We start from the raw sequence: 25,095 nt of genomic DNA, 5'->3' as shown, positions 1-25,095 counted from the left end.
CTTAATAGGTTATCACATTACCATCCTAAGTATATAAATAAACTAACTACTACATCACAATTCAACCTCACTATCTAACTACATTGCATATACACGAAATTTACCTGTCCAACGAAGGCAGTGCACGACGCGATGGAGAGCAGGAGGAGGCGCCGGGCGCAGTGGAGGACCGTGGGACGGGGTGGTGGAGAACGACCTACGCGTCCGGCGGACGTGGAGGATGGAGAGGTAGCAGCGCCTGGCCCAGCGCCATGGGACGGGCAGGGGGCGATGGCCGCGGCGGCCGTGGCTGGTCGTCCGGCCACGACGGGGAGGCCGCCTCGACGGGGCGCGACGGCGGCGGGGTGGTGGGGCAGCCGGACGGCGTAGCACGGCCGGGACAGGGCACAGACGCTGGGCCGAGCCGCGGCGGCCGAGGCGGTGGGTCGGCCGGCCGGTGCAGCGCAGCAGGGACGGGGGCGCGCGGCGCGGACGCCGGGGCAGTGGGGCGGCGTAGTGCGGCCGAGGCGGGGCGCGGCGGCGACGGCGGGAGGCGTCGGACGAGAGAGAAGAAAGCAAGAGAGGAAAAGGAAAGGAAGGAAGAGAGAAAGGAAAAGAACTCACCTGTAAGGCCGGCTCGATGCCAGGATCTATGACGCCAAACTCGGCGCCAAGATCTACGGCGCCAAGCTTGGCGCCAAGATCCACGGCGCTGAGCTGGCTGCCATGTCACCTCCGGCTCTATTTTGATGCCGACGTGGCCCCCCGACCTAGGCGCCAAACCCTTTGACGCCGAGACGTGTAAGCTCGGCGCCACCATCGATAACGCCGAGATAAGGGTTCAGATTTTGAAAGCATATCTTTAGAGGCATATTTGTGAAAAACTTTTAAAAAATAGGTCAAAAAATAAAAAATTCGGCACGATGAGGCAGGGGAGTAGAACTCTGGAGCACAAATACGGCCCAATAAAGCCCAAGTCCTCACCGTACGGGCTAATTTTGGCTACGGATTGAAAACTTGGAAGTAAAGTTTTGGCTCATAGAAAACCTGGACCTATCACAACTGCTACGGAAGCTACGAGACCCAGCCCAACACCAAGCCCGTTACATGCATTATTATATACTAGCTTCAAGATGTACCTGGACCCGAAAGCCAACCCGTTACGTGCTCCCGCCCTACACCTCAGCGGAGGACCCACCTGGGCACGCAGCTGCTTCCACGCGTCACGTATCCTTCCTCACCAAGTCACTCCGCGTCCAAACCGTACCCAGACCCCGCGTGCTCGACAAAAGACGGCCGCTTCCAAGCGTACTCTTCTATACTACAGAACGTCAATGACATGTAGACCTAGCTCACCTCTCTGACCCACCAGTCATTGATAGATTAGCAAACAACCCCTCGTCCGCCAGGAAACCATCTCGAAGAAAGTCAAAGCGCCCCCCGCCTCCACGTCACGTCGTGCCCCACCCGTTCACGGCGGGCCCACTCGCCGATCTGTTGCCTGGTCCGTCCGATCCCCGCTAGCCGATGGCCCGGATCCGGCTTGCACCGCCTCGGCGCGCAGCCTAGGCCTATAAATACGCACCCCGAGCGCGCTCGCCACCCAGCGCGTCACAGTCGCATCGCTTCTACTCCTAGTTCGGGTCTCACCTCTCGTGCGCAAAGCAGTAGCGGGTTCGGGTTCCGTCGCCTCGTCGTGAAGGAAAAAAAAGGATAAGCAAAGCTGCATCACGGAGGCGAAAAATAAAAAAGGGGATAAGGCGAGGCGCGACCCGGCGGCCACCGCGCGCTCCCAGATCCGTCCCGCTCCCCAGCAGATCCAGCTCCCCGGCGCGCCCGCGCGTGGACGCCGCTGCCTCGCCCCCGTATCCCGACCGTGGGGTTGCAGCTGCTTCAGATCCAGCGTTACCAGGTCCTGCCTCGCACCCCCTTTGTTTCGAATTGGGACTTGCTTCGGATTTTTGGGGTTTCTTCGATTGGTGCTGGGAGGTGTCTGATTCGGGCGCGAATTGGAGGATTTGAGGGCTGTGCTGTTGGATTCGTGCGCGGTTGGTGGTTCGTGTTGGGGTTAAGGTTCCCATTTAGGATTAGGGTTTTGGAGAGGATAATGTCAATTTTTGTCTTTACATGGTCTTCTCTGTTGCTTGTGTAGCTTGAATTTGGTGTGTGCCACTGAAAATGGTTGTAAATGCTGAACAGATCTGTGACCCGCTGGCGCCTGGGCACATGACACCGACGGTCTTAATGGAGTTTGGGCAGCAGAGGCCAATAAAACGGGGATATGAGGAAATGGCTTTCAGGGGCGTGGCGGCAGCCGCGTCCCGTGGTTATGCAGAGACTGTCGGCGAGTCGGAAGTTGCAGCTGGTAGTCCTGTTCGTGTCGATTCCGAGGACTCTTCGTCACCAAAGCGCAAGTGCATCAGCCTGAACAGCGATGGCTTTGATGTGAAGCGGGAGATCTTTGTGCCGTCCAAGATGTCGTCATCTGAACGGCGGTATCTTCGGAAGAGATTCCGGGCAGAGCTTGATTCCGTGCGGGATCTCCTCAAGAAGCCAGAGTTTGCAGCCCCTGTTCCTCTCAGTCGGGCACCTGCCTTGTCATCCTCAGCTGCCCCTCGAGCCAAGAAGCCACAGAAGTCTCAGCGTGGTGTGACCAATGTTATCCGTGGTGCAAAGGGACGGTTCTTGCCTACAAAACCCCGACCTGAACCTTCTACGGTGTTATCTGAAGCTGCAGTGTTTAAGCAGTGTGAAGCTATTTTGAAGAAGCTTATGACTCAGAAATATAGTCATATATTCAATGTTCCAGTTGATGTAGTCAAGCTGCAAATTCCTGATTATTTTGATATTGTCAAGACCCCAATGGATCTTGGTACTGTCCAGAAGAAGCTCGAATCTGGCTTGTACACAAGTCCATCAGATTTTGCTGCTGATGTCAGGCTGACCTTTAACAATGCTATGGTTTATAATCCTAAGGGGCATGCTGTGCATGACATGGCCATCCAGCTGAACAAGATGTTTGAGAGTCGATGGAGACCAATTGAGAAGAAGTTGGCTTCTGCTGCCACTGAGAAACATGTTGAGGTTGACAGGGCTGACTCGAAGAGGAGGAAGACGCCTCCTGTGGACCGCAGTGATGTGTCAACGGAAGGTGTACGGCAGACAGAGCCTGAAAAACCAAAGATGACAGCTGAAGAGAGAGAAGCCTTTGGGAACTGCTTGGCTTCTATATCTGATGAGTTACCTCCTCACATCTTTGAACTGCTGCAACAATGCATTGACATCAATACAGATATGCCTGGTGACGGAGAGATAGAGATTGACATCCAAGCTGTCAGTGATGACATGCTATTTGAGCTGAAGAAACATGTCGACAAGTACTTGCAAGAGAAAGAGCAGAGCCAGCAGGTGAAATCTGAGCCTTCTGAGAATGAAGCTGTAAATGTATCTGGCCTTAGCCACTCGTCTACAAATCCTTGCAAAGGTTTATTTTCTTCTAGCTTGAAATTCTCAATAGATTTAAATTACACGCCTTCTGTGCAGTAGTCAATTTTTGGTTTGCTTGCAGGTGGTGAGCCTATCGAGGAGGATGTGGATATCTGTGGCAATGCCTCCCCTATCATGTTAGACAAAGATGCACAAATCAGGAGTAGCAAGTGCGGTAGTCCAAGTAGTTCCAGCAGCGACTCTGAATCATCTTCTAGCGGTCTGTGTCTCATGGTGTTTATCTGCATTCGTTTCTACAATTATAGACATTCTTGTGTAAAGAAAGTGCTGCTTTTCTTCCCAGTTTTGTATTGTAAATTCTTTGAGAACATGGATATTATCTCTTCACATCATTTTGTTGGTATCATATTTCTATATTAATTGAACTCTGGCAATGACATACAAATTTGGCAAGGAACTGAAAGTAGAGGAGCAAACATGGTACTCTATAAATGCCACAAATATCATGTTTTCCCTTTTAGTAATTGTTTATCGGGATCTTGATATTTGAATTGGGCTGTTAAATTTTAATGAAGTTGATGCAGGACATCATGCTGCATAACCCATCCTACTATAATTTCTAGCAGACTAAACCCTTTAGTAATAGTAAGCTCCTGCGAACTATTGATTGTTTGTGCATTATGCATAACCTTAATAGTATAATTCTCCTGAAATTTTCCTGTTTTGAGATGTTGAAAGTCCAAGATGTTTACAATGTTGTCGGTAATGCAGATTCTGACTCTGGCAGTGACTCTGAAAGTGAATCAGAAAAAGTTGGCAGCCCTGGAAAGCTTGCGAAGGTACTAAACTGATTTAGTATTGGGTGCTTCAGAAATAATACAGACCTTTATATCTTATTTTTATATTAGTGAATGGATTATGGGCTATTTGCTGCCAAGTGCTTTGTAGTTGAAATATATTACTCCATCCAGTTACAATTATGAAGAAGTGATGTTTATAGGGGTTGTCTAAAGTAAACAACCTGAACAGTTACAAGTTACTTTTTGTGTGTTGAGTTTGGATGTCTAAAAATGATCTGAGGATGAGTAGATTTGTCTTGAAATATAGTAACATTAAAGTGCCATTTTGCTATAAAGTGCCATTTTGCTATAAAGTGCCATTTTGCTATATTTTATGTTACTCAAAGTTGTGTTTTGTAGACTATCAATTTCCATTGTTTAGTTTGTTCTGGGGAGTGTTTTGACCAGTCTCATGTATGCAGACCTGTCATACTTACCTGTCTTCAAATACTTGACACCCATTACCAAAATATCATAATGCCCTTTTGTTCTATTATTAGTAGGCACAAGTATTTGCAAACGTTCCATCCTGAAACCAGGAAATACCTTTCTAATTATTCTAATGTCCGCTAGCTCCCTTAGTTGCTTGGGAGGGTGACTACACTGTTTCTTGCTGCTCTGCCCCTGAAAGATTCGTGGTCTTTACCAAATAGCTTAGTTCTTGTGATGTGTAATAAGTTATCTTTTGCCTTAATGCAGCCATTGTCCGGTAATGCCCTATTCTGCAAAACTGTACTAAAATTGTCTTGGCAATCTGATGTTTGCGTTGTTCAGCATTCTGGTCACCTTCAACCTTTATATTCTGGTGTAATTTTCTTGTGGCAAGGATGTGGATTCCCTTCCAATTTAGTTGACTGCTCTGTATTGAATAATTGTTTTTCCAAAATTTTAGGGGACTAAGAAACCTGACCAGCTGGTGGAGCAAGAAAAGAGTGATGTTATTAGCCCAGCTGATGCCAACCGTAAGGCTTACTTCCAATCGTTGTTAGTTATTACGTTACAAATTATATTTGAATCATCTCTAATAGTGGGCTAACTGGTTAAACCACAGGTCCTGCTGATATTGTGGGACTCCATGGGGAGGACAGTGAGTCAAAGCCTGCACCAGTGGGTAAGCATGAATTTGTAGGCTGGTACGTATGAGGCCGTTGACCGGTCTCAGTGCACTAAGCTGATCGGATCGTCTGATCCTTTCCCAATGAAACATTTAGGGGAAAACTCAAAACCCGATACACAAGCCTCACCGGACAGGCTATTGCGAGCAGCTCTTTTGAGGAGCCGTTATGCAGATGTGATTGTCAAAGCTCGCGGCATTCTTAGTCAGGTATAGGAATTTGTTCTGTTTTATCTTCATTGATTCTATATATGAGGTCATAATATGACTCATTCCTGGCCTTCTGAGCTCAGGGTGGAGACAAACAGGAGGAACTGGAAAAACTCCAGAAGGAAGGTAAAAAGTGTGGCCACCTGTCTCATTTGCTGCTAATTGCTCTCTCTCTCTCTCTCACTAGGGTGTTTTATGCTTATCTGTGGATGCAGAGAAAGCACGGCTGTTGGCTGAAGGTAATGCGGCCATGGAGGCTCGTAGAGCCGAAGCTGAAGCTGAAGCCAAGCGTAAACGGGATTTTGAGAGGGAGAAGGCTCGTCAGGCCCTACAGGAGGCAAGTGTAGACCTCACCCACCAGCAGTAGCAATTTCTCATTTTTTATTGTTGCTATTTAAGAAAATATATAAATACTCTATGCAGATGGAGAGAACTGTAGAAATTAATGATAACCTCCATCTCAAGGATTTGGAAATGCTTGGAACAGTCACAACAGAGCATATTGTAAGCTCTGTTGATGAGACTAGTCCAGAGCGCTCTCAGGATGGCATGGCCGGCTATCATCCAGGATCTGTCAATCCTTTGGAGCAACTTGGACTGTTCATAAAGGCAGATGATGAGGAAGATGATGAAGAACCGAGCAGTGTTCCCAGCATTAAAGAAGCAGAGGAAGGAGAGATCCACTGATGGTGCTGTGTTTTGCCATGCCCTGTCAAGGGCTAGAGGCTGGTGCCAACCTATTGATCCAACAAAGTGATCGCCTCTTGTGGGTCACCATGTGTGGCACAATGGCTGGACAGCAGCACGTGTTGGATGCTCAATTGGTTCTAAACTGGTGGTGAAAGCCCCCTCCATGTTGCTGCTGCTGGTTTGTTAAAATATGCGTGGGAAGGATGAAGATAATCTTTGCATAATTGGTAAATGAGTGGTCATTTGCTTCGAGGAGGCGCACAGGAGATCGAGTTGGTCAAATGAACTTATTTATGTGCCTAGAGGATGGGTTTTTCAGCCACCGTACCAAAACGGCTTGAATGATGCCACCGAACTAGTGGAGTTCAAATGGCTTCGCTGCAACCTCCATTTCAAGAGGGTTTGTTCAGCGGCTCATATAGCCTGTTTTCTCATCTTTTTTTTTCTGTTTTAGATTGTGTAGCAGTTGGGCTAGTTGCTTCCTGCTGTAAATCTGAATTTTGATGTAGTGAAGGAAGTGCTAGCTGTTTGTTGAGCATGAGCGAAAAGAACTGCTCTTGCTTAGCATTTACAAGAGAAATTGTTTTGCAGATGCACGTCCTGTCTTCTCTGTAATTACAATTTCTTGTGCAATCAGTGTCTTCCGTGTGACATTGGCCCGTTTGAGATGCTGGGCTGGGTTGTTGACCCACTCGAATTTTTTACAATTTGGTTCTTTTTTTTTTTGAAAGTTTTTCACAAATAGATCTGGCGGAAAGAATTCAGAAAATAGACTCTTAGCTCGGCGTCATTGATGCTGGCCACGGTCGATGACTTGCTAGGGGGCTCGGCGCCAGAGTGACTGGCGCTGAGCTCGGCGTCGTAGATCTTGGCGCTGAGCTCGGCGTCGTAGTGAGTGGCGCCGAGCTCTCTGCATTTAACTCCGGTCCAACCTTCTTGCCCGAACGTTCTTCCTCTTCTTTCTTCTCCCTCTCGGTTTTTTCTCTCCCCACTTCACCCTACCTCATGAATCGATATATTGGACCTTGAAAGCCTTGATTTGATCCGTAGATCTTCGAGAGCAAGGTATTCTCGCTCATCTCCTTGTTTTTTGCATCGATTCGGTATATATTAGTCGGATTTTTGAACATAAGAATCGTCGTCACTTAGGGTTTCATTGTATCCCTCAATATATGTATTATACAACCGTAGGTTGATTCCAATACATGAAAAAAGCTAGCAAACCTAGACGCATGTAGTTATATTATGGGTTCATTGTTGTGGATCAAATGAGAAACCCTAGGTTTAGGGTTTAATGTTAACTGCTTTCGGTTCTTAGAACGAAATTGGTTGTATTGTAGTTATGGTTCTCATTGATATTTATTTGTGATGTTTTGATTTATGTTTGTTAAATTATATCCGTTTTGTTAGATGCAAGAAATGTTTCGGGAGGAGTTTTGGCGAAAACGGGATCGTCCTCGAGAATTATACCCCGACGCGTCTAGCAAAGATGTCCCCGTCCCTCCTGACCTTCCTGTCCATAACTGTGATTGTGGTTTTCCGGCCCATGTTTTTCAATCGAAACATCCGGACACAGCGGCGTGTTGCTTCTACACATGTAGTCGGTTTAATGTAAGAAATTGTTTGTACTATCCTTTTTTGTATTTGTGTAAGTATGGTACTAATATTTTGTTGGAATCTCGTTGTGTAGGACCATGAGAGATGCTTTTTCTTTCAGTGGATCGATGGTGCAGACAAGTTTGATTCTAGGTACCTCTTTTTCGACGATTGGTTTAGAGGAAGACATCCACGTGAGCACTTCAAGCAGTGGGTTCCACCCCCTAACCCTCCAGCAATGACGGCTAAGGAGAAGCACCTAGCCGCAGTTAGACGACTCGAGGAACCTCCTCTGTGTGATTGCGGAGATCGAGCTGTGATAAACCCTGAGAATACGTTGGAGTTTGTGTGTCAAAACAAGCATGAAGTAAGTGCAAAATGTATGTGTTGAAATCTTGAGCTATATGTGTTCATGTACTAATGTCTTATTATTTAGGTATTTTCAATGGTGAAGTGTCGTTTCAAGGAGTGGTTGTATGGTCCCAAGAACCAATGACCGAAAGAACCACGGAGGGTTAAGGAAAAGAAGAAAGAAAGGGTAATCTACAAAGCACCTCCTGTCATGTGCGAATGTGGTGTAAAATCCAACTACGGCCTAGTCCCTTCGGAGCTTGGAATAGGCTATTATTGCGGCCATATGATTGAGTATGATGAGGTTCGTTATTTTTCTGGTAAACATGAAATCGTATTTTGTTTGTTTTGCTAAGACATATATGATATAATATTTCTTTTGAACAGAGCACTAGAAAATACAGTTGGGAATGTTATGATGGTCAAGCTAAGTTCTTGGATGAACTGAAGAAGAGGCAACTAATTGCATGGAAGATGGGATATGGACCTGACTACGTGAACCTATTCGTTAAACATCACAAAGAAAAGATGCGTGAGTTTGCTAGACAGCGCGGTATTTGTAACTCGATCGATGTTGGGCTTAACAAATAGGGATTAGAGAGGCGGATGACGTTAGAGGAGGAGAGGGCAAGGAATGAGGCAAGGGAGGAGACAAGAGTACAGATGCAGGTCTTGAACGAGCATGTTGCTACATTATATGCCAGTGAGTGCTTGAAAACCTTTTTTCGTTGCCTGATTTTAAATGTAATATAATCGCGTTGCTAACTGATTGCATTTTATACATGAAGGGATTGGTTGCAGCGGGAAACATGCCGTAGAGGTGGCTCGTGCAAGGTATGAGGAGAAGAAGTTAGATGACCATAGATCGCGAGCTGGTCGCACCGTTCAATTACCGATTGTGTTGTCTGATGAGGGAGACGAGGATGAGGACGACACTGCTAGACCGAGTGAGCTCATTGCTCTAGCAGAGACAGACATGCAGGCACAGGAGGCTGAGGACGACACTGGCAGACTTAGCGAGCTCATCGTTCTAGCAGAGGTGGGTATGTAGGCGCAGGAGGCTGAGGACGACACTGATAGACTAAGCGAGCTCATCGCTCTAGTAGAGGCGGGCTTACAGGCGAAGGAGGATGACGACGCGTTCTTCACTCAGGGCGCAGCGGCCGCAGATGAAGCGGAGGCCGCTTACTACAAGCGACAGGCAGGTCAGAGCAACGCAGTTGAGCTTAGCCATAGCAACAGAGTTGTAGTAGAGGACTGGTACTCGGATGATGAGTTGCTTACTCAGTACGTTTCAGACTGAGGATTTGGAAGTGCATTTGCCCCTATGTCTACTGTCGGCACGTAGTTGTAGTATTAATATGTTGTGTAATGTGGCATAGTATTGAACTTTTCATTATGTGGTTGTTTTCATTATCTATGGTCTTAATATTCCGCTTAATGATACGGACGTATTGAAATGTGAACACGTGCTGCAAAAAAAACCTAACGACATACGGCATTATATAAATCAACACACGAAACACATTAAATGGCATGTGACTCATAATGCCTGGAAGAATATCTGCATTCCATCCTTTCATGCATTAGGTTTTGGGATGTACTCATAATGCATGCCTGGATTCACCGCTTTGATTGCATTGAAAAGAACTGGCAGCTGCTCATACCCATCCTCCCAGTCCCCATATATCATCTTCCACGCTCGCTGCTTAGCCCTCCATGCTTTACCATAAGTTATCACATATCCTCCATACAACGCTTCAACGGTCCTGATAATTGTCCTCACCTTCATGTTGGGTTCTCCCTGCAAAATTCCCATCAACTGCTTGGCAATGAGGGTAGATGTCAACTGCCGATGCCTCAGTGTTAGCTCATGGTCAGCACAATTGTGTGGCCCGATAACTTTTGTGATCTTCCATTTTCCGGTTACATGTTGCTTCCTTGCACAAACCCTCCATGGGCAGCGTTCCTTGTCACACAACTGTGTAACGACGCTCCACATATGAATGCAATACCCTGTAAGGCCTCTTTTGTATTACTGCAAAAGCCTGCAACCACCTCTTCAAAGCAGGGAGGTCATTGAACACCCTCCCATTCTCAATTACCATGTTAGGACCGGCCTCAGGAGCTTCTAGGAGCTCATCATCACATCCTTCTGCAAACGCCTGATCAGAATAAGCAAGATCGCCGAACTCGTGAACTCTAGGATCACGACGGCCGGGAAAGATACGCCTCATCATCTCAACATAACTCTCCGTCAGCTCTCCAACAGGGTGATCATCATCAAAATCAAGAGCCCTAGCCATCTCATATGGCTTCGAATCATGCATAATTTCAACACTATTTGACCCACGGAATCCATCTCCAAACTACATTTGCGCAGCAACAGGGGGCACATCCACATTCTCAGGAATGTCTCCTGCAACATCATTACAGAAATAAGGAAATAATAAAAGAAATAGATATAAGGAACGGGGTAAGCTCCCAAAAACCATGCGGTTAAGACACTTACTCGGATGATTCTGTGTCAAATGGATCTCATAAGGAGGATCTGCCACGGAAAAATGAGTCTGACAACCATCTCCAAATACCGCATTGGGGGTAGATTGAGCATCGGGAACCGTAGGTGCAATCTGCACATGCAGGTAAGGTTCCGGAATGGGAAGGTCGATGTATGCCTGATGATCCATTGCTGGGGTAAACCCATGAGGGATGGGATCAACTAACACCCGACGCACAACCACGTCCAAACATTGCAACTGGCTCTTCATAGCCGATCTTACACAGTTCTCCCACTGATCCGCACAACCAATTGAGATCATCCGCCTGAAGATGTTCGGAGGACAACCTAGGTGCAGTACACCATCAACTGTAATGCCATCATCTCCAAGGCAATATAGCTCCTCCCGAGCCCTTGCAACCATGTCACTAAATGAAGGCCTATCATTGAATAGCACAAGCACGCTTTGCATGTCAAGAAACTCAACATATCCAAAGCGATCGCTTTCAACGGTGCCTCTATGATATATGGTCACTAGGTTGTCCATCTATTTCAAACAAGTAACGAAACACATGTCCTTTAATCCAAATTAGACGATAGATAGTACCTAACAAGTACTTTCTAACTATAAACTAAGTAATCAAGATAATAACTACGAATATATTTACAATGTACTCACTAAATAGCTAGATCATATGTAGATAACTAAAAATGTAACTATATATCTAAGTAGCTATCTAACTATATCTATGTGCCTATGTGTCTATGTTTCTATCTATCTACATATATATCTCACTAGATCACTAACTAAATCAACTACCTGAGTCATCACATTAACTAATAAATAACAAATACCAACTAAGTAGGTACATTGCATATTCATAATTTTTACCTGTCTGGGCCGGCGGACAATGGGCGTGGGTCAGGGCGGCGGTGGCGTGGCAGACTACAGCGGTGGCGCGCGGCGAGCACGGGATGCCCGGTGCTACGCGCGGCGAGTCCGGCTCGATGGGCACGGCCTAGGGGCGACGGTGGAGGGCAAGGCGAGGACGGCGGTGGAGGGCGGCGGAGGCATCACGGCGCGGCGGCCAACCACGGGAGACAGCGCGGCGAGGGGCGGCCTCGGCGCGGCACGGGTCGGGGGGGGGGGGGAGGGGGCATGGCCTCGGGCGCGGGCGCGGGAACAGGCGTGGCCTCGGAGCGGCGAGGGGCGCGGCCTCGATGCGGGAGCGGGCGCGGCTGTGCGGGCTCGGCGAGGCACGGGGCGGCGCGGGCACGGGCACGGCGCGGCGCTGAGCGGGTGCGGGGGCGGCGGTGGTGTGGGCAAGGGCAGGGCTAGGGCGTGAGAGGAAGAAGAAGAGAGAAAAGGCGCGGACTAGGTAGATATTTTCGAGCTCGGCGTAAAGATCTACGGCGTCGAGCTCGGTGCCAGTCACTCTGGAGCCGAGCCCCCTGGCAGGTTATCGACCGTGCTCAGGAGCTCGGCGCCAGTGACGGTGGCGCCAGCATCAATGACGCCGAGCTAAGGGTCCATTTACTGAATTCTTTCCGTCAGGAATCTATTTATGAGAAACTTTAAGAAAAAGGCCAAATTGTAAAAAATTCGGTTGACCCTTACGTCATAGTTGGTAGTAGGTTGTAAAATTTGAGGAAGTGATTCATCAACGGTGATTCGTTGAAGATTGTACGATCTGACACTGAAAGTTAGAAACTGACAGCTGTGAATTCGTCAACGTCACCGTTTACACAAGCACAGATTCATTGGTTTACCAGTTCACCACTGGTTATGCAAGGCAGCAAGCACGACACGAAAACAAGCACGCATAGCTGCACGCGAGATACCAAACCAATCACACCACGCCGTGAATCTATGATACAATACAAGTTGTTGGATGCAGCTGAGACAGCACGCCGATGGCGATATGCCGTCAATCAGGACATCCTTAGGCACTGCTGCTTGAACATCTTGCTCGTCTGCTGCCCGCTCGCCGAGTCCTCCACGGTGAGGCCCTGCGCGCCAAAGCAGCTGTTGATCAGCCTCCCATTGCCGCACCCGTGCTTCCGGGTCACGCTCTCCGCCGTCCCGGTGCCACAGCCGTCGTCCATGGACGAGTTGGAGCACGAGGGGTCCTCCGTGGTGTCGTCACTGTCCAGGACGATGTCCTTCAGCTTGCCGACGGGCGGCGTCACCATGGAGATCTCGTCGTCGAGGCAGATGTCCTTCAGCTTCGCCAGCGGCTGAGGTGTGGATGATATCGAGGACCTCAGGAGCGTGTCCGTTGGCGACCCGGACCGCGTGGTAGCCGGCGCTAGCTGTGGCATGGCCTCCATGATGCCGTGTATGAGCTTTGTGTTCAGCTTCTTCTTGGTGGACGAGGAGCTTGGGGTGGAGCTCTTCACTGCTAGGGTCCGCTTGCCGTTGAGCGCTGTTGTCTTGGTAAATTTCTGCCTTAGTGGAGCAGGGGTCTCGGCCTCGCGTTCGCTCAGCTTCTTGATCGAGTCCAGCGGGCTGCTGTCCTCTGATTTCTTGGGTGCCTTGTGGCGAGGCCATCTCAGCATCATCTTGAGACGGTCTTTGGCCCGGGTCGCGGAGCTCAGCCTCTTCTCTGATGATCCATGGTTTTCAGCGCAATCTGCATCTGCATGAGTAGGGTCATCCTTCCCGTTGCTGGAGCACGAGCTTGGCCTTAGAGACTCCACTGCTCCCATACCCGAGAACAAGAATATCTCTGCATCTGATACCTTGAAAGTGGTACCAGGACTGCCTGCAATCCCACCCTGCATCTTGATCTGAGAAGCAATGGCTGATCGGGTTCTTAGAATGCTCGAATTCAAGACCCCTCCAGCGGAAACTATCTGCTTGATGAGCCGGTCAGATGTTGCTGAACGCAGCTGCTGTTTCAGCAGCGCCAGCGCAGTCATGCCGTTAGCGTCTTCAGCATTCAGGTCGATTGACGGGGCGGTCATCAATAGCTCGACCAGATCTGGGTGTGCGCAGCCAACCACAGCCAGGTGGAGTGCTGTAAGGCCTGCGTCGTTTCTCAGATTGATGATCTTCTGGATATCTGCAGTTCTTTCGCGTATGAGGTATCTCATCAGCTCCAATTGGCGGTCAAGCCGTCGGAATCCTGGGGTCCTGAATCCTGTAACTGCTGAATGGAGAAATGTGTCACCAGCATTGTTAATAGCTGACAAGGTTGATGGAGACGCAGCAACCATCGCTTCCACAACAGGTTGGTGCCCTCGATAGGCTGCTACATGCAGTGCTGTGTTCCCGTGATTATCAGTCAAATTGATTATGTCGAAAGAGGCCAGAAGGTACTTGACAACCTGCATAAGGTATGCTTAGAAGATGAGGTGTAGAAATAGGAAACTTCTACTTTCCAATTCATTTGGTATATTCACTCTGTTCTCAAATTATTGTAAAGGGGCATATTGATAGGAAAGAAAGCTACCTTTTATGTCAAACTATACTTTCTACACTTTATGACCACGAACTGTATGGGTTGATAACTATGCTCAGTATCATAAATGAAATAAAAAAGTGGCCAACAAGTATATAGTGACACCCTAGCTTAATATACTATTATGTAGGATTACAATAACCAGAGATTGAAATCACTCAAGGAACATTCTCCAACTGGACGTTATATGACTGTCACATTAAACTATAAAACTTGTTGATGCTCCTTTATAGTAGAATTGTGTCTGTTCATTAAAAAAAAACTTTACGGAATTGCTGAAGTAACAAAGTGATTTTAGGTGACGCTCAGCATTTCTAGATGAACAATTTATTTTCCAATATCAACCTAGCTGAGGAAAATACAAGCACAGAGTAGTTTGTTCTAAAGCAAACCAACTAAGGTTTTAATGGAATGCATCCTCTGTAGTCCGTACGCAGATCCTTGCTAAACTGATCAATCGAGAAGAACTGTAGCACTTTCGTTGTTATTTGGCAATTAGTGTTCAATCATAGTCTAATTAGGCTTAAAAGATTCGTCTCGTGAATTTCATCTAAACTGTGTAATTAGTTTTATTTTTTATTTGTATTTAATGCTTCATACATGCGTCCAAAGATTCGATGTGACGGGAAATCTTGAAAATTTTTGCAAAATGAAGTGCAACTAAACAGGCAATAAAAGCAAATCAGAATTCGAAAAGCATGCAAACAATCTAAAGAAGAATCTCCTTGATCCACATACATACGACTGATAATAACCATTCACGTAAGGATCCAGGCTTACAGCAAGAACGGTTAAGAAAGCATTTGCAAAAGATGTGATACATGCAATAGCAATTGTCGATGGCTCACCTGCAGCTGCCCTCTCCCAGCGGCGGCATGCAGCACTGTGGATCCACGGATGTCGAGATACGTCGACACGCTGGAGGGCCCTTCCTCGAGCAGCTCCCTGAGCATCTCCACGCTCCCGCCTCTCGCGGCGGCGTGGACGGCCCGGCTCATCATCTCAGGCCGGAACACGGAGCCGCGCCCGGCACCGCCTTCGCCGTTCCGGCAATTCGTCGAGCAACTCGGCGACATGGCGTGGTCGAGCAGCAGCCTGAACACATCCGCGCTCCCGCCCCTGGCGGCCGCGTAGAACATGTCCGTGACGCCGTACTCGCCCTCTCCGAACACGAGCAGCGGGTCCCTCTCCAGCAGCTCCCGCACGAACGCCGCGTCCCCGGCCGAGGCCGCCGTGTAGAGCACCCACCCGCCGTACCCGGCCCGGAGCAGCGTGTTCTCTCCGGCGCCGGCGGCGGGGGCGGGGCGGTGGTGGTTCGGGTTCCTGCACTGGCACTCCAGCAGCAGGCTCCGGGCGACGGACGCGCGGTTCCTGGCGGCGTCGGCGAAGCGGGCGTCGTCGTCCCACAGCGCCTCGAGGCGGCGGATCCGGCGGAGGGAGGTGAGCTTGATGAGCAGGTTGGGGTCGAGGTGCAGCAGCTGGCGGACGATGTCGTAGTGGCCGTCGGCCGCCGCCCAGTCTATCGGTGACGCGTACCACCACTGGTCGCCCGTGCTCTCCCACCGCAGCGGGAAGTAGCAGCAGGACTGCTCCATCGCGGAACCTCGGGCAGATCCAGCAGTGGAATGGGCTGCCGCTGCACTTGGAGTGAGCTGTGGTCAGCTACTCACATGGCACTTAGCAAGGTGGAACTCACATGGTCAGCTACAACGCCGTGCCAAGAACTGCAGCAAGGTGGAAGAAGCAGAGAATGTGTGCATCAGACTCGGCAAGCCACCACACCATGTGACAAAAAATGAGTAAACTGCAGGATGCAAAGCATTTGTAAACTGCAGATTGAACTTACGCAAATTGGGGATTAAAAGATTAAAAGCAGGCGAGGGAAGAACTGGACTGCAACTCAGACAAAGCCGAAGACAATTACATTACAATACCTTACGCAAAAGAAGTTGGTGTGCGCAGCTCAACTGCTCAGGAACAAGAACCAAACCAATGCAGTGCCAGGAAATGCAAAGCTCGGCCTCATCAGGGCCCGGGATTAGGCACCAAAGTGGGTTCAAGAGGTACTACTAGTACTAGTAGGCAGCAGCGTGCTGCAAAGGTGCCATGTCGTTATGGATGAGAGAGAGAGGACAGAGGAAGAGGGTCCAGGTCCATGCACAGTACAGTGTGAAAGTCAGTGATGCAGCCGTCCAGTGGTCCTAATTGAGCGGGGAGTTTCTGCTTTCTGCATGATGAATCTGTGTATCAGCGGAGACGAGAAGACGGGGAATCTTTTCAGAGGAGCACGGCACGGGGAAGGAAAGGTGAAACAAAGCCATTCATATGGTGGTTCGGCAGTGCAGCCTTTGCAACAGAATCATGAGGCCCAGAGGGCGAGAGAGATGGGAACAGCCGTGCAGGGGAGGTTGATGCATGGAGGGGGAGGCAGGCGAGGAGCACAGGAAGGTTGGTTTGGGGTTGGCAATGATGCAAGATGCTTTTACATGCGTGTTATTAAAAAAATTTGTAATTACACATAGGCCATTAAAAAAGTTGACCGTACACATATGCCACCGTTCTGAGCTTCTCTGCTCTCCAAGCCATTCCGTCCGTTTTTCTACTTAACGGTGTCAAACTGACAGGTGAAATGACCATTTTACCATACGGTGGGGTCCGTTTGTCAGCCACCCAAACTCTCTTTTTCTCTCTCTTTCTCTTGCGCCTCCGTTCCGTGCTCCCCGTGCTCCTGCTTGTCGTCGCGGCGCAGGCGGTGTGCTGCTGCTTCCCCTTTGCGGTGGTGGAGCTCGTCGTGCTCGTGGCCGTGGGCGTGCCCGTCGCGCTGTGCCGCCGCGCGCTCCGCGCCCGGGCGAGGTGCCGGCGCGCCTCCTGCGCCTCCGCGGCCAAGAAGAAGGAGATGGCGGGGATGGACATGGTGAGCAAAGGGGAGCTGCAACAGCCGAGGGCAGAGCTCCCCCGCGCACACCGACACGAGCCCCGACGGCGACGGCGAGGGCGCCGGTGTGCAGGGAGGCGGCCTCGTCCCCACCGGCGGCGGCGAGAGCCAGGAGGCGGCGCGCGTGGAGCTGCCGCAGCCGGTCCTCGCCGTGGATCTGCCGTAGCGCGCGTGGAGGTGACGCGAGCTCGACCCCGGCCGGCCGCCGCGGGCACGGGCGAGCTCCACCGGGGGCGCGCGCGGAGAAGAGAGATGAGGTCGAGTTTGAGAGAGAGAGGATAGGGATGAGAGAAGTATTATGGACTTTTTGACTGACCCGACCCACTTGTCAGGACTCCCAAACGGTGAAAAATGAACGGAATGCGGATGGAATGACTTAGAGAGCAAAGAAGTTCACAACGGTAGCATATATGTGCGGTCAATTTTTTAATAACCTATGTGTAATTACAAACTTTTTTAATGACACACGTGTAAAAGCCTCGTGATGCAAATGAGTGGTAGCACTCCAGTTTACCGTGCTGTTTGGTGGGGAGCTTTCTTGGGGGCAGCTCTGGATGGCTGCAGATGGCCTCAGCCTACTTGAAAGGTGTTCTCTGAATTCTAATCCGTGTCTGTATCCAGCTTTATGGTTTCTGCGAAGGGAGTCTACAGCTTCAAATTCGTAACCGGTGGTGATCAGAGCTAGTTGTGGCGCAGTTGATGGCCGAAGGCTGCTGCTGCACCAAAATTACTTCTTTACCAACTGTCGTAAAATATGAAGGGCAAGCCTGATGCAAGCGGTAGAGTTTTACAGCCTATAACCGAAAGGTTTCGGGTTCGAGTCGCGGTCTCCTCGCATTGCACAGACGAGAATAAAGGTTGCCACTGATATCCTTCCTCAGACCCTGCATAGACTGTGCACTGGGTACGTCCTTTTACCGAATGTTGTAAATATACCCGTGTAACACTTCACTAGTGCAGAGGTTCCATGTTTTGCCCTTCGATCGATAACGTATTTTGGTAACGGAATCGAACAGTTAACGTAGTGCAGAGTTGTTGCCTTGTTTGTTTCGTTCAGCAAGTAGTACTGAAGATGGACAGGGACAATGAGACGACAACTTGTCGCAGTCGGATCTCACATGACGGTTGCAGTGAGCTCGCTGATGATATGGTGTGACCTCTTGTAGTTCGCCCGTTGAATCAATCCCCTTCAAACAACTTTTCATCCAGTTTGGTTGGATATAAAAAAGATTTAAAAAAGATCTATTAGCTTCTTCACACCGAATCTGACCAAACGTAAAGCACACAAACAAACCGCGACTAAACGTAGCTAGCGTGGGCTGAAATTAACTTTGCAGCGTTTCTCGACACAACATCAAGCACATCTACTGTCGTAACGAAAAGAAATCGTTTGAGGAGAGTCTCTCTCTTTCTCTCTCTCTCTCTCTCTCTCTCTCTATCTATATATATATATATATATATATATATATATATATATATATATATATATATATATATATATATATATATATATTACCGTGTCTGCACAGGTTCTTGGATCCGAAGCAACCTCTGGGATCTGCCCGATCGACGCTGTCCCGGTTTATGAATGATAGGTGGCTGATTGAGTTCATTCATTCATGAACAGCACAAGCACTTAGTTTGCCCATCTCTTATACTAACTCGGACGACGTTGATGTTCCAACGCCAGCGAGTAAAGTGGCCAGACTCTGCTCTCCATCGATCGACCCGTCTCCACAATCCTCCACATGCGTGCATATGCCTGCTACCCAACTGGCCTCCACGCCCTTCATTGATCTGGGACAACCGGACAAGCATCGTGTATGTGCCTACACTAATCACTAATTCTGCCTACCCGTAAGCGATCAGCGAATTTGGTGCAAAAATGGTGTGCTCGATCCTCTTGCACGAACGTTCGCACGTACGAGCAGGATGGCGTATATCATCTACGAATGATTTTGATTTTTAGGAGACAGTATGATCCGTAGATGATTTTGAGTACTTACTCTCACATGCCACTGCCCGTTTGTAAATTGTAATGCAACGCCGTGCAAATGTAATGGCTTTGTTTGGATTATCTTTGGGTGCTGCGAAGCGGACAGAGGGCGCCTTTGCTCTGCCTGAATAACTGAAGACGTGGAGAAGCTTCACGGTGCCCTCTCAGCAGCTTTCTCCTGGCCTGGCCGGATCGCATCTCGGAGACAGCTCATCGGTGACGGGCTGACGGCGTGGCGAGGGCCACGGTCACGTCACACGTGTTCCTGTTCCTGCCGCGAAACACCGAGCGGTGCGGGTGCGGCGGCACCCAACCCACCACTAGTCCACTACCATGCGCGGCGGAATCGAACAATCGGACGGGCAAGGCTGGCCGACGCAGCGCAGGCGTCACTGCGGCAGGCGCCACGGCCCGGCAGGCAGGCAGGCAGGCAGGCAGGCAGGGCGTGCCCCTCAGGGTTCAGGGCTTCAGGCCCTCCTTCCTCTGGATCGCCTCCGTGCGAGGAGAGCAGGTCTAGCGCGTTCCGCGTCGGGCAGGGTGGTAGGCGCCCTCGTGCCCCCAGCTCCCTCGTCACGTTGCTTTGCCCAAAATGTGCCCGATTCCACGTCTCACCAACCGCCCCGGCCGTCCCCACGCGCTGGCGGTCGCCGCCGCCACGTGAGCCCGTCCGTCCGGATCGCGTCGCCGTAGGCGTAGGCCGGCCCACATGCGATTCGATCCGTCGCATTATTGGGTCCATTCGCTTTACCCATATACGGTTTGTTCGACTTATTTTTTTAGTCAAAACAATGTTTTTTTTATAATATTTTAATTAAAATAGTATTTTTCAACCAATTTCAGTTAAGATTCAGCGAGCCAAAATTGAGGCGCCATGGATAACCCACAAACAGCGTTTCTTACTTTCTTTGGACGATGACGACGCCCCAACGTGCGCATCGGCTGCAACCTCGTCAAATGCAGCGGCCTGGTTGAACATGGAGTGGCGACAGGCCCCATTTCCATCAAAGTACTACTAGTCGCTAATGACACAGAGGATCTCCGTGCCCCTCCAACACCGTCCGTTTGATCGACTGTTGCTGTATAGTACGTAGATTAGTAAATAAACCAGCAGGCAGCTGTGCAAGCAAGTGTTCGCTGGCATTCCACCTTTTTCATTCAAACGGACGGTCAGTTTATTGCAAGCTTTGGAGGAGCCCTGCTCCTAGAATTTTCACAGTCCACTGTTACATGAAACCAGCATCGTAGAAAATAGTTCCCGGTCAGCATGAATATTAAAGACCTGTTCGCTTTAAACTTATCATTGTATATTATTTTTCTTTGACAACAAAACAGCGAACGGTACTTGAACAAGGCCAAAATTTATCGTCCTGTTTGTTTGGGCTTGTTTGGCTTAGGCTGCGTTTAGTTCGTGAAATAAAAATTTTGGAATATCACATCGGATGTTTCGGGAGATGTCGGAAGGGGTTTTCGAATACTAATAAACAAACTAATTATATAGCTCGCCTGAAAAATACGAGACGAATTTATTAAGCCTAATGAATCCGCCATTAGCGCATGTTAGTTACTGCAGCACTTATGGCTAATCATGGACTAATTAGTCTTAAAACATTTGTCTCACGATTTTCAACCAAACTATACAATTAGTTTTTTTTCGTCTATATTTAATACTCCATGCATGTGCCGCAAGATTCGATGTGATAGTTTGGGGTGAAATTTTTTGGGAACTAAACCAGGCCTTATAAGCCGTATTTTTTCAGCCAACGAACAATATTTTTCTCTCACACCAAATCAGCCAACAGTACTTTCAGTCACGGCTTATGAGACAAACAGGCTCAAACGAACATGGCGTATAACGGCGGGAGGATCGCTGGCCTCCCAGCGTATCTGCTCCGTGTGTTTACGTGTCCGTACGCTGCGCTTACACCTAATGACACAGCCTTTTGCTATTGCTACTTTTATTACATCGCTAATCGCAACTTTAATATATAAATATTTTCACATGACTACAATTTCGAACGGAGATTCATTGAAAATAAAAAAACCATTTCCTATTAGCTACTCCTTTGTCCTACAAAAAGCGCTATTCTTGCTTTCTAAAAAGTTAAATATTTTAAACTTTGCCCAAATATGTACAAGAGACTATTAGTATTTATGATGCATAATAAGTACTCCTTAGATTAATAATTGAATATATTTTCACAACAAGCTTTTTAGAGACTAAAACATTGCTAATATTTTGTAAAAAAAAAACTTAATTAAACTTAAGAAAGTTTAGCCTACAAAAAACCGTACGTGTCTTTCTTTTTAGGACGGAGGAAGGATAGCATACATGCCTTGCCTATAGCTACCAGCCAAATAAACTTGTGGTGTTTATTTTTTTATTCTATGCACTAAGTGCTCAAATAAGCTACATGTTCTTATAAAAGCTAAGGGGGTGTTTGGTTCCATGGACTAAATTTTAGTCCATGTCACATCGAACGTTCGGATGCTATTTAGGAGAACTAAATATGAGTTAATTATAAAACTAATTACATAGATGGAGACTAATTTACGAGACGAATTTATTAAGCCTAATTAATCCGACATTAGCACATATTTACTGTAGCACCACATTATCAAATCATGGACTAATTAGGCTTAAAAAATTCGTCTCGTAAATTAGCCACAATCTGTATAATTAGTTATTTTTTTCGTCTATATTTAATACTTTATGCATGTGTCCAAACATCCGATGGGACATGGACTAAAAATTTTTCTGTAGGAACCAAACACCCTATAAGTTATCACCCTTGATCCAATGTATTGCATCTCTTCTACTTTACTCTCTCTCTCTCTCTTCTTTGCACCTTATTAGGCTATCTCCAACAACAACATCCAAAATACAAGACTCATTCGTTATTTGGGTAGCGCTACAGATAAAATGTTCAATACATATTCGGCATCTTCTATAACAACAAGATCCAAAAGAGAATCCTTTCTGCAAATAGATTTACAGAAGAGAGGATGCCCATATTTAGATTGTGTCTCTCAGGCAACCCAAAATAAATCTCCTATATAGATAAAGAGACTCATTTTGAATCTCTTTCTATCAATTTTGAATTTGAGTGGCCATACGAATTCCTCGGAGACGGTCTTAGATCACACACTGGAGCTGTCCTACCGGTTATCCTCCGGGAGCTGGATGGTAGCGTGCTAACTACGTCTGACTGAGGTCTCTGCAGTGGAAATGAACAGGAGGAGTCACCACTCGTCAAGTTTTCTCGGTCTGTTTAGTTCCTCTCCAAAACATCAAATTTTTTAAGATTCCTCATCACATCGAATTTTTAGACGCATGCATGAAGCATTAAATATAAATAAAAAATAAAACTAATTACACAATTTAGACAAAATCCACGAGACGAATCTTTTAAGCCTAATTAGACTATGATTGGACACTAATTGTCAAATAACAACGAAAACGCTACAGTAGCGTTTTGCTAAAAAATTTGACATCCAAACTGGCCCCTGTTTCTTTAACCAAAACAACAGCAAAACACATGTGTGAGGCTAAAACCAGCGCAGCGAAGCGTGGTTATCTATCTAGTTAAATTTACGATGTGAGATTCAGAGCAATATCTAGTGGCATGCAATTAAAGTAACGATGATTATATTTGAGACATGAAGGGACATTTATGTTTAGTTGAAATAAACTTAGGGGTTAATCAATATGTGTTTTGGGACAATGACAATGATCAAACTAGAAAACTAATTACTTCCTAACTTTTGCTATGCATCTAAATATATATTACGTCTATATACATAGTAGAAGCTATGAATATAGAGATGGCAAAACGTCTTATAATTTACGACGGAGTGTACCTACCATCAATCCACGGTTAGCTATGTCCATACAACAAAACAGTCTTTTATCAGCATTTCACCTGTCACCGATCACGATCAGCTTTAGCAACGTGTAAATCTACATAATAACCTTTGAAAGTAGTAAACTACACTGCAAAAATCTGGAACAAATTAATACAAGCAAATAAATAAGCTCATAATAACTATTTGTGTAGTAACATTATTAGTTTTTATAAATTTTATCCAATTTGAAATGGTCATCCATTCCGGTTCAGAGCAGTGAAACGTGCCGAGCGCCGGGATTTCACATGTTTTCACGTGGCGTTTTTCCCTGCGCCCTACTCCTACATCTGGACGGCCCGCAGGCCACAGGTCCACAGAACGGTCAGGCCCGCCGGGTTCCGTACCAGCGAGCGCGAGGCACCTAAGAGGCTAAGCTGGGCTGTCTGGCAGGCCAACCAATGGGCCAGATATCGCCAGCCTCACACAGCCCTGAAATGGGCAAAACGCTAAGGCCTAGCCCAGCTCACCCTGGTCCCATCCGCTGCCCGAAATTTTTACGCCCGGGAAGCCGCGAAAGCGCGGCGCCCTCGGGACTCGGCGCCCACCGGATTCAAACCCCAACCCAAAAATTTCCGTGCGTGGCGCGTTTAAAGACCTCTGCTCCCGCACTGAACAGGGGGACGGGAGAAAATCTCCAAACGCAGCAAAAGCCCCCCGCGCCTCCGGCCCTCCTCGACCTCGCCGCGCGCCGCAACGAGCCCGAGCAACCGCTCCAGCTCCACCTAGGGTTTCCGGCGGCGATGGTGGGCAAGGGAGGGAAGGGTCTGCTGGCCGCCAAGACGACGGCGGCCAAGAGCACCGACAAGGACAAGGACAAGAAGAAGGCCCCCGTGTCCCGTTCCTCCCGCGCCGGCCTCCAGGTACCTTCCCGGTCCCTTTCCTCGCCTCTTCTCTCGGGTTCATCGCTTCCTTGTCTTGCGCTGTTCTAGAAAACTCCAGATCTTCAGCCCCTCGCCTACTCGCTGCGAGCCTGGCAGCCTGCCTCGTGGTCGCGCCACCGCCGCGGCGACCCCGCCTCGTGCTCGCGCCGCCGCCGCCGCGACCCCGCCTCGCGCTCGCGCTAGGGTTAGGTTTTGGAGCACAGCTGCGGGAGTGCGTGTCTGAGAGGGAGGAGGCCTTGCGGATAGGGCCGTGCGGTGCGGGAGTGACGAGTGCGCGTCTGGGTGGGGGTGGAGGCATGTTGGGCTGATGTCGATGTGGGCTGGATTGGGGTGTGCTAACTGGCGCTTCGTGTTTGCAGTTCCCGGTGGGCCGCATCCACCGCCAGCTCAAGTCGCGTGCCTCCGCGCACGGCCGCGTCGGCGCCACTGCCGCCGTCTACTCCGCCGCCATCCTCGAGTACCTCACCGCCGAGGTCCTTGAGCTGGCCGGTAACGCCAGCAAGGACCTCAAGGTGAAGCGTATCACCCCGCGCCACCTACAGCTCGCCATCCGCGGGGACGAGGAACTCGACACCCTCATCAAGGGCACCATCGCTGGCGGCGGTGTCATCCCGCACATCCACAAGTCGCTCATCAACAAGACCGCCAAGGAGTGAAGGAGGGCACCCCACGTGCTGCTGCTTCTGCCTGACTATAGTCCATCTAGTTGTGTACTTGTGCTATGTTAATTTAAGTGTCTGTTGTCACAGTCGTTGTAAACTCGTCTTGTTTACCTGTACTTCTATGTTGTTAATTTAAGTTTTCTTCTGCTGGACATGTTCTTGTTCCTGGTAGGATTCATGTGAAATTCTCTTGTGCCTATGCTTAAGGTTCTGAAGTTCTAAATTCTAGTGGTTAAATTGTTCACTGTGCAGTTTTATTTGGCCTTGTTTGGAACAGCTTTTGGTCCAGCTACGTGTGAAAATAAAGCTTGAACGAAACCAAATGGCAGGTTGTGTTAGCGAGGTCGTTCATCAGAAAGGCGTCCACACATGCGTGTGCGACAACGGTGATGTTTGTTTGCGTTGGTGCTCCAGTGGTGGGAAGTTTGCTTGGGCGGGTCTCTGGTGTCGATAGCTTGACTTAGCTACGTTATTTGTTCTCTGAGAAATGATACAGTTATATCTTTATAGGGTGAACTATCCAATTTG

General features: G+C 48.5%; 4 protein-coding genes and 1 long non-coding RNA gene across 6 annotated transcripts; 4 read left to right on the top strand and 1 right to left on the bottom strand.

The window, feature by feature from the left end:
* Positions 1-251: 251 nt before the first annotated feature.
* On the top strand, positions 252-635 carry LOC136465820 (uncharacterized). Its single transcript, XM_066464409.1, has one exon. It carries the CDS (start codon positions 252-254, stop codon positions 633-635), a length of 384 nt encoding a protein of 127 aa, XP_066320506.1.
* A 955-nt stretch (positions 636-1,590) lies between these two features.
* LOC136467250 (transcription factor GTE8-like) lies at positions 1,591-6,930 on the top strand. Its single transcript, XM_066465873.1, has 9 exons — positions 1,591-3,463; positions 3,548-3,685; positions 4,198-4,265; positions 5,158-5,227; positions 5,317-5,376; positions 5,477-5,589; positions 5,673-5,715; positions 5,805-5,926; positions 6,013-6,930. The coding sequence occupies exons 1-9, from the start codon at positions 2,158-2,160 to the stop codon at positions 6,274-6,276; spliced, it is 2,184 nt and encodes a 727-aa protein (XP_066321970.1). The 5' UTR covers positions 1,591-2,157; the 3' UTR covers positions 6,277-6,930.
* Positions 6,931-7,202: 272 nt separating this feature from the next.
* LOC136463740 (uncharacterized) lies at positions 7,203-9,632 on the top strand. The gene is made up of 4 exons (XR_010761071.1): positions 7,203-7,890; positions 7,970-8,530; positions 8,614-8,929; positions 9,015-9,632. It is a non-coding gene; the product is annotated as an uncharacterized lncRNA (long non-coding RNA).
* A 2,798-nt stretch (positions 9,633-12,430) lies between these two features.
* On the bottom strand, positions 12,431-16,557 carry LOC136463739 (uncharacterized). Of its 2 annotated transcripts, none has more exons than XM_066462719.1 (3): positions 16,125-16,557; positions 15,039-15,914; positions 12,431-14,056 (listed from the first exon to the last, which is right to left on the bottom strand). In XM_066462719.1, exons 2-3 carry the CDS (start codon positions 15,783-15,785, stop codon positions 12,659-12,661), a joined length of 2,145 nt encoding a protein of 714 aa, XP_066318816.1. In that variant the 5' UTR covers positions 15,786-15,914; positions 16,125-16,557; the 3' UTR covers positions 12,431-12,658. The 2 variants fall into 2 exon arrangements, with proteins under 2 accessions (XP_066318816.1, XP_066318817.1); XM_066462720.1 differs by lacking the exon at positions 16,125-16,557 and adding an exon at positions 16,037-16,114.
* Positions 16,558-23,629: 7,072 nt separating this feature from the next.
* Positions 23,630-24,812, top strand: LOC136463738 (probable histone H2A variant 1). The gene is made up of 2 exons (XM_066462718.1): positions 23,630-23,884; positions 24,265-24,812. Exons 1-2 carry the CDS (start codon positions 23,765-23,767, stop codon positions 24,559-24,561), a joined length of 417 nt encoding a protein of 138 aa, XP_066318815.1. The 5' UTR covers positions 23,630-23,764; the 3' UTR covers positions 24,562-24,812.
* Positions 24,813-25,095: the final 283 nt, after the last annotated feature.

The sequence above is a fragment of the Miscanthus floridulus genome, chromosome 7, assembly GCF_019320115.1.
Source record: "Miscanthus floridulus cultivar M001 chromosome 7, ASM1932011v1, whole genome shotgun sequence".
Classification (NCBI taxonomy): domain Eukaryota; kingdom Viridiplantae; phylum Streptophyta; class Magnoliopsida; order Poales; family Poaceae; genus Miscanthus; species Miscanthus floridulus.
The sequence above is the reverse complement of the archived record's forward strand: the minus strand, read 5'-3'. Positions and strand labels throughout refer to the sequence as shown.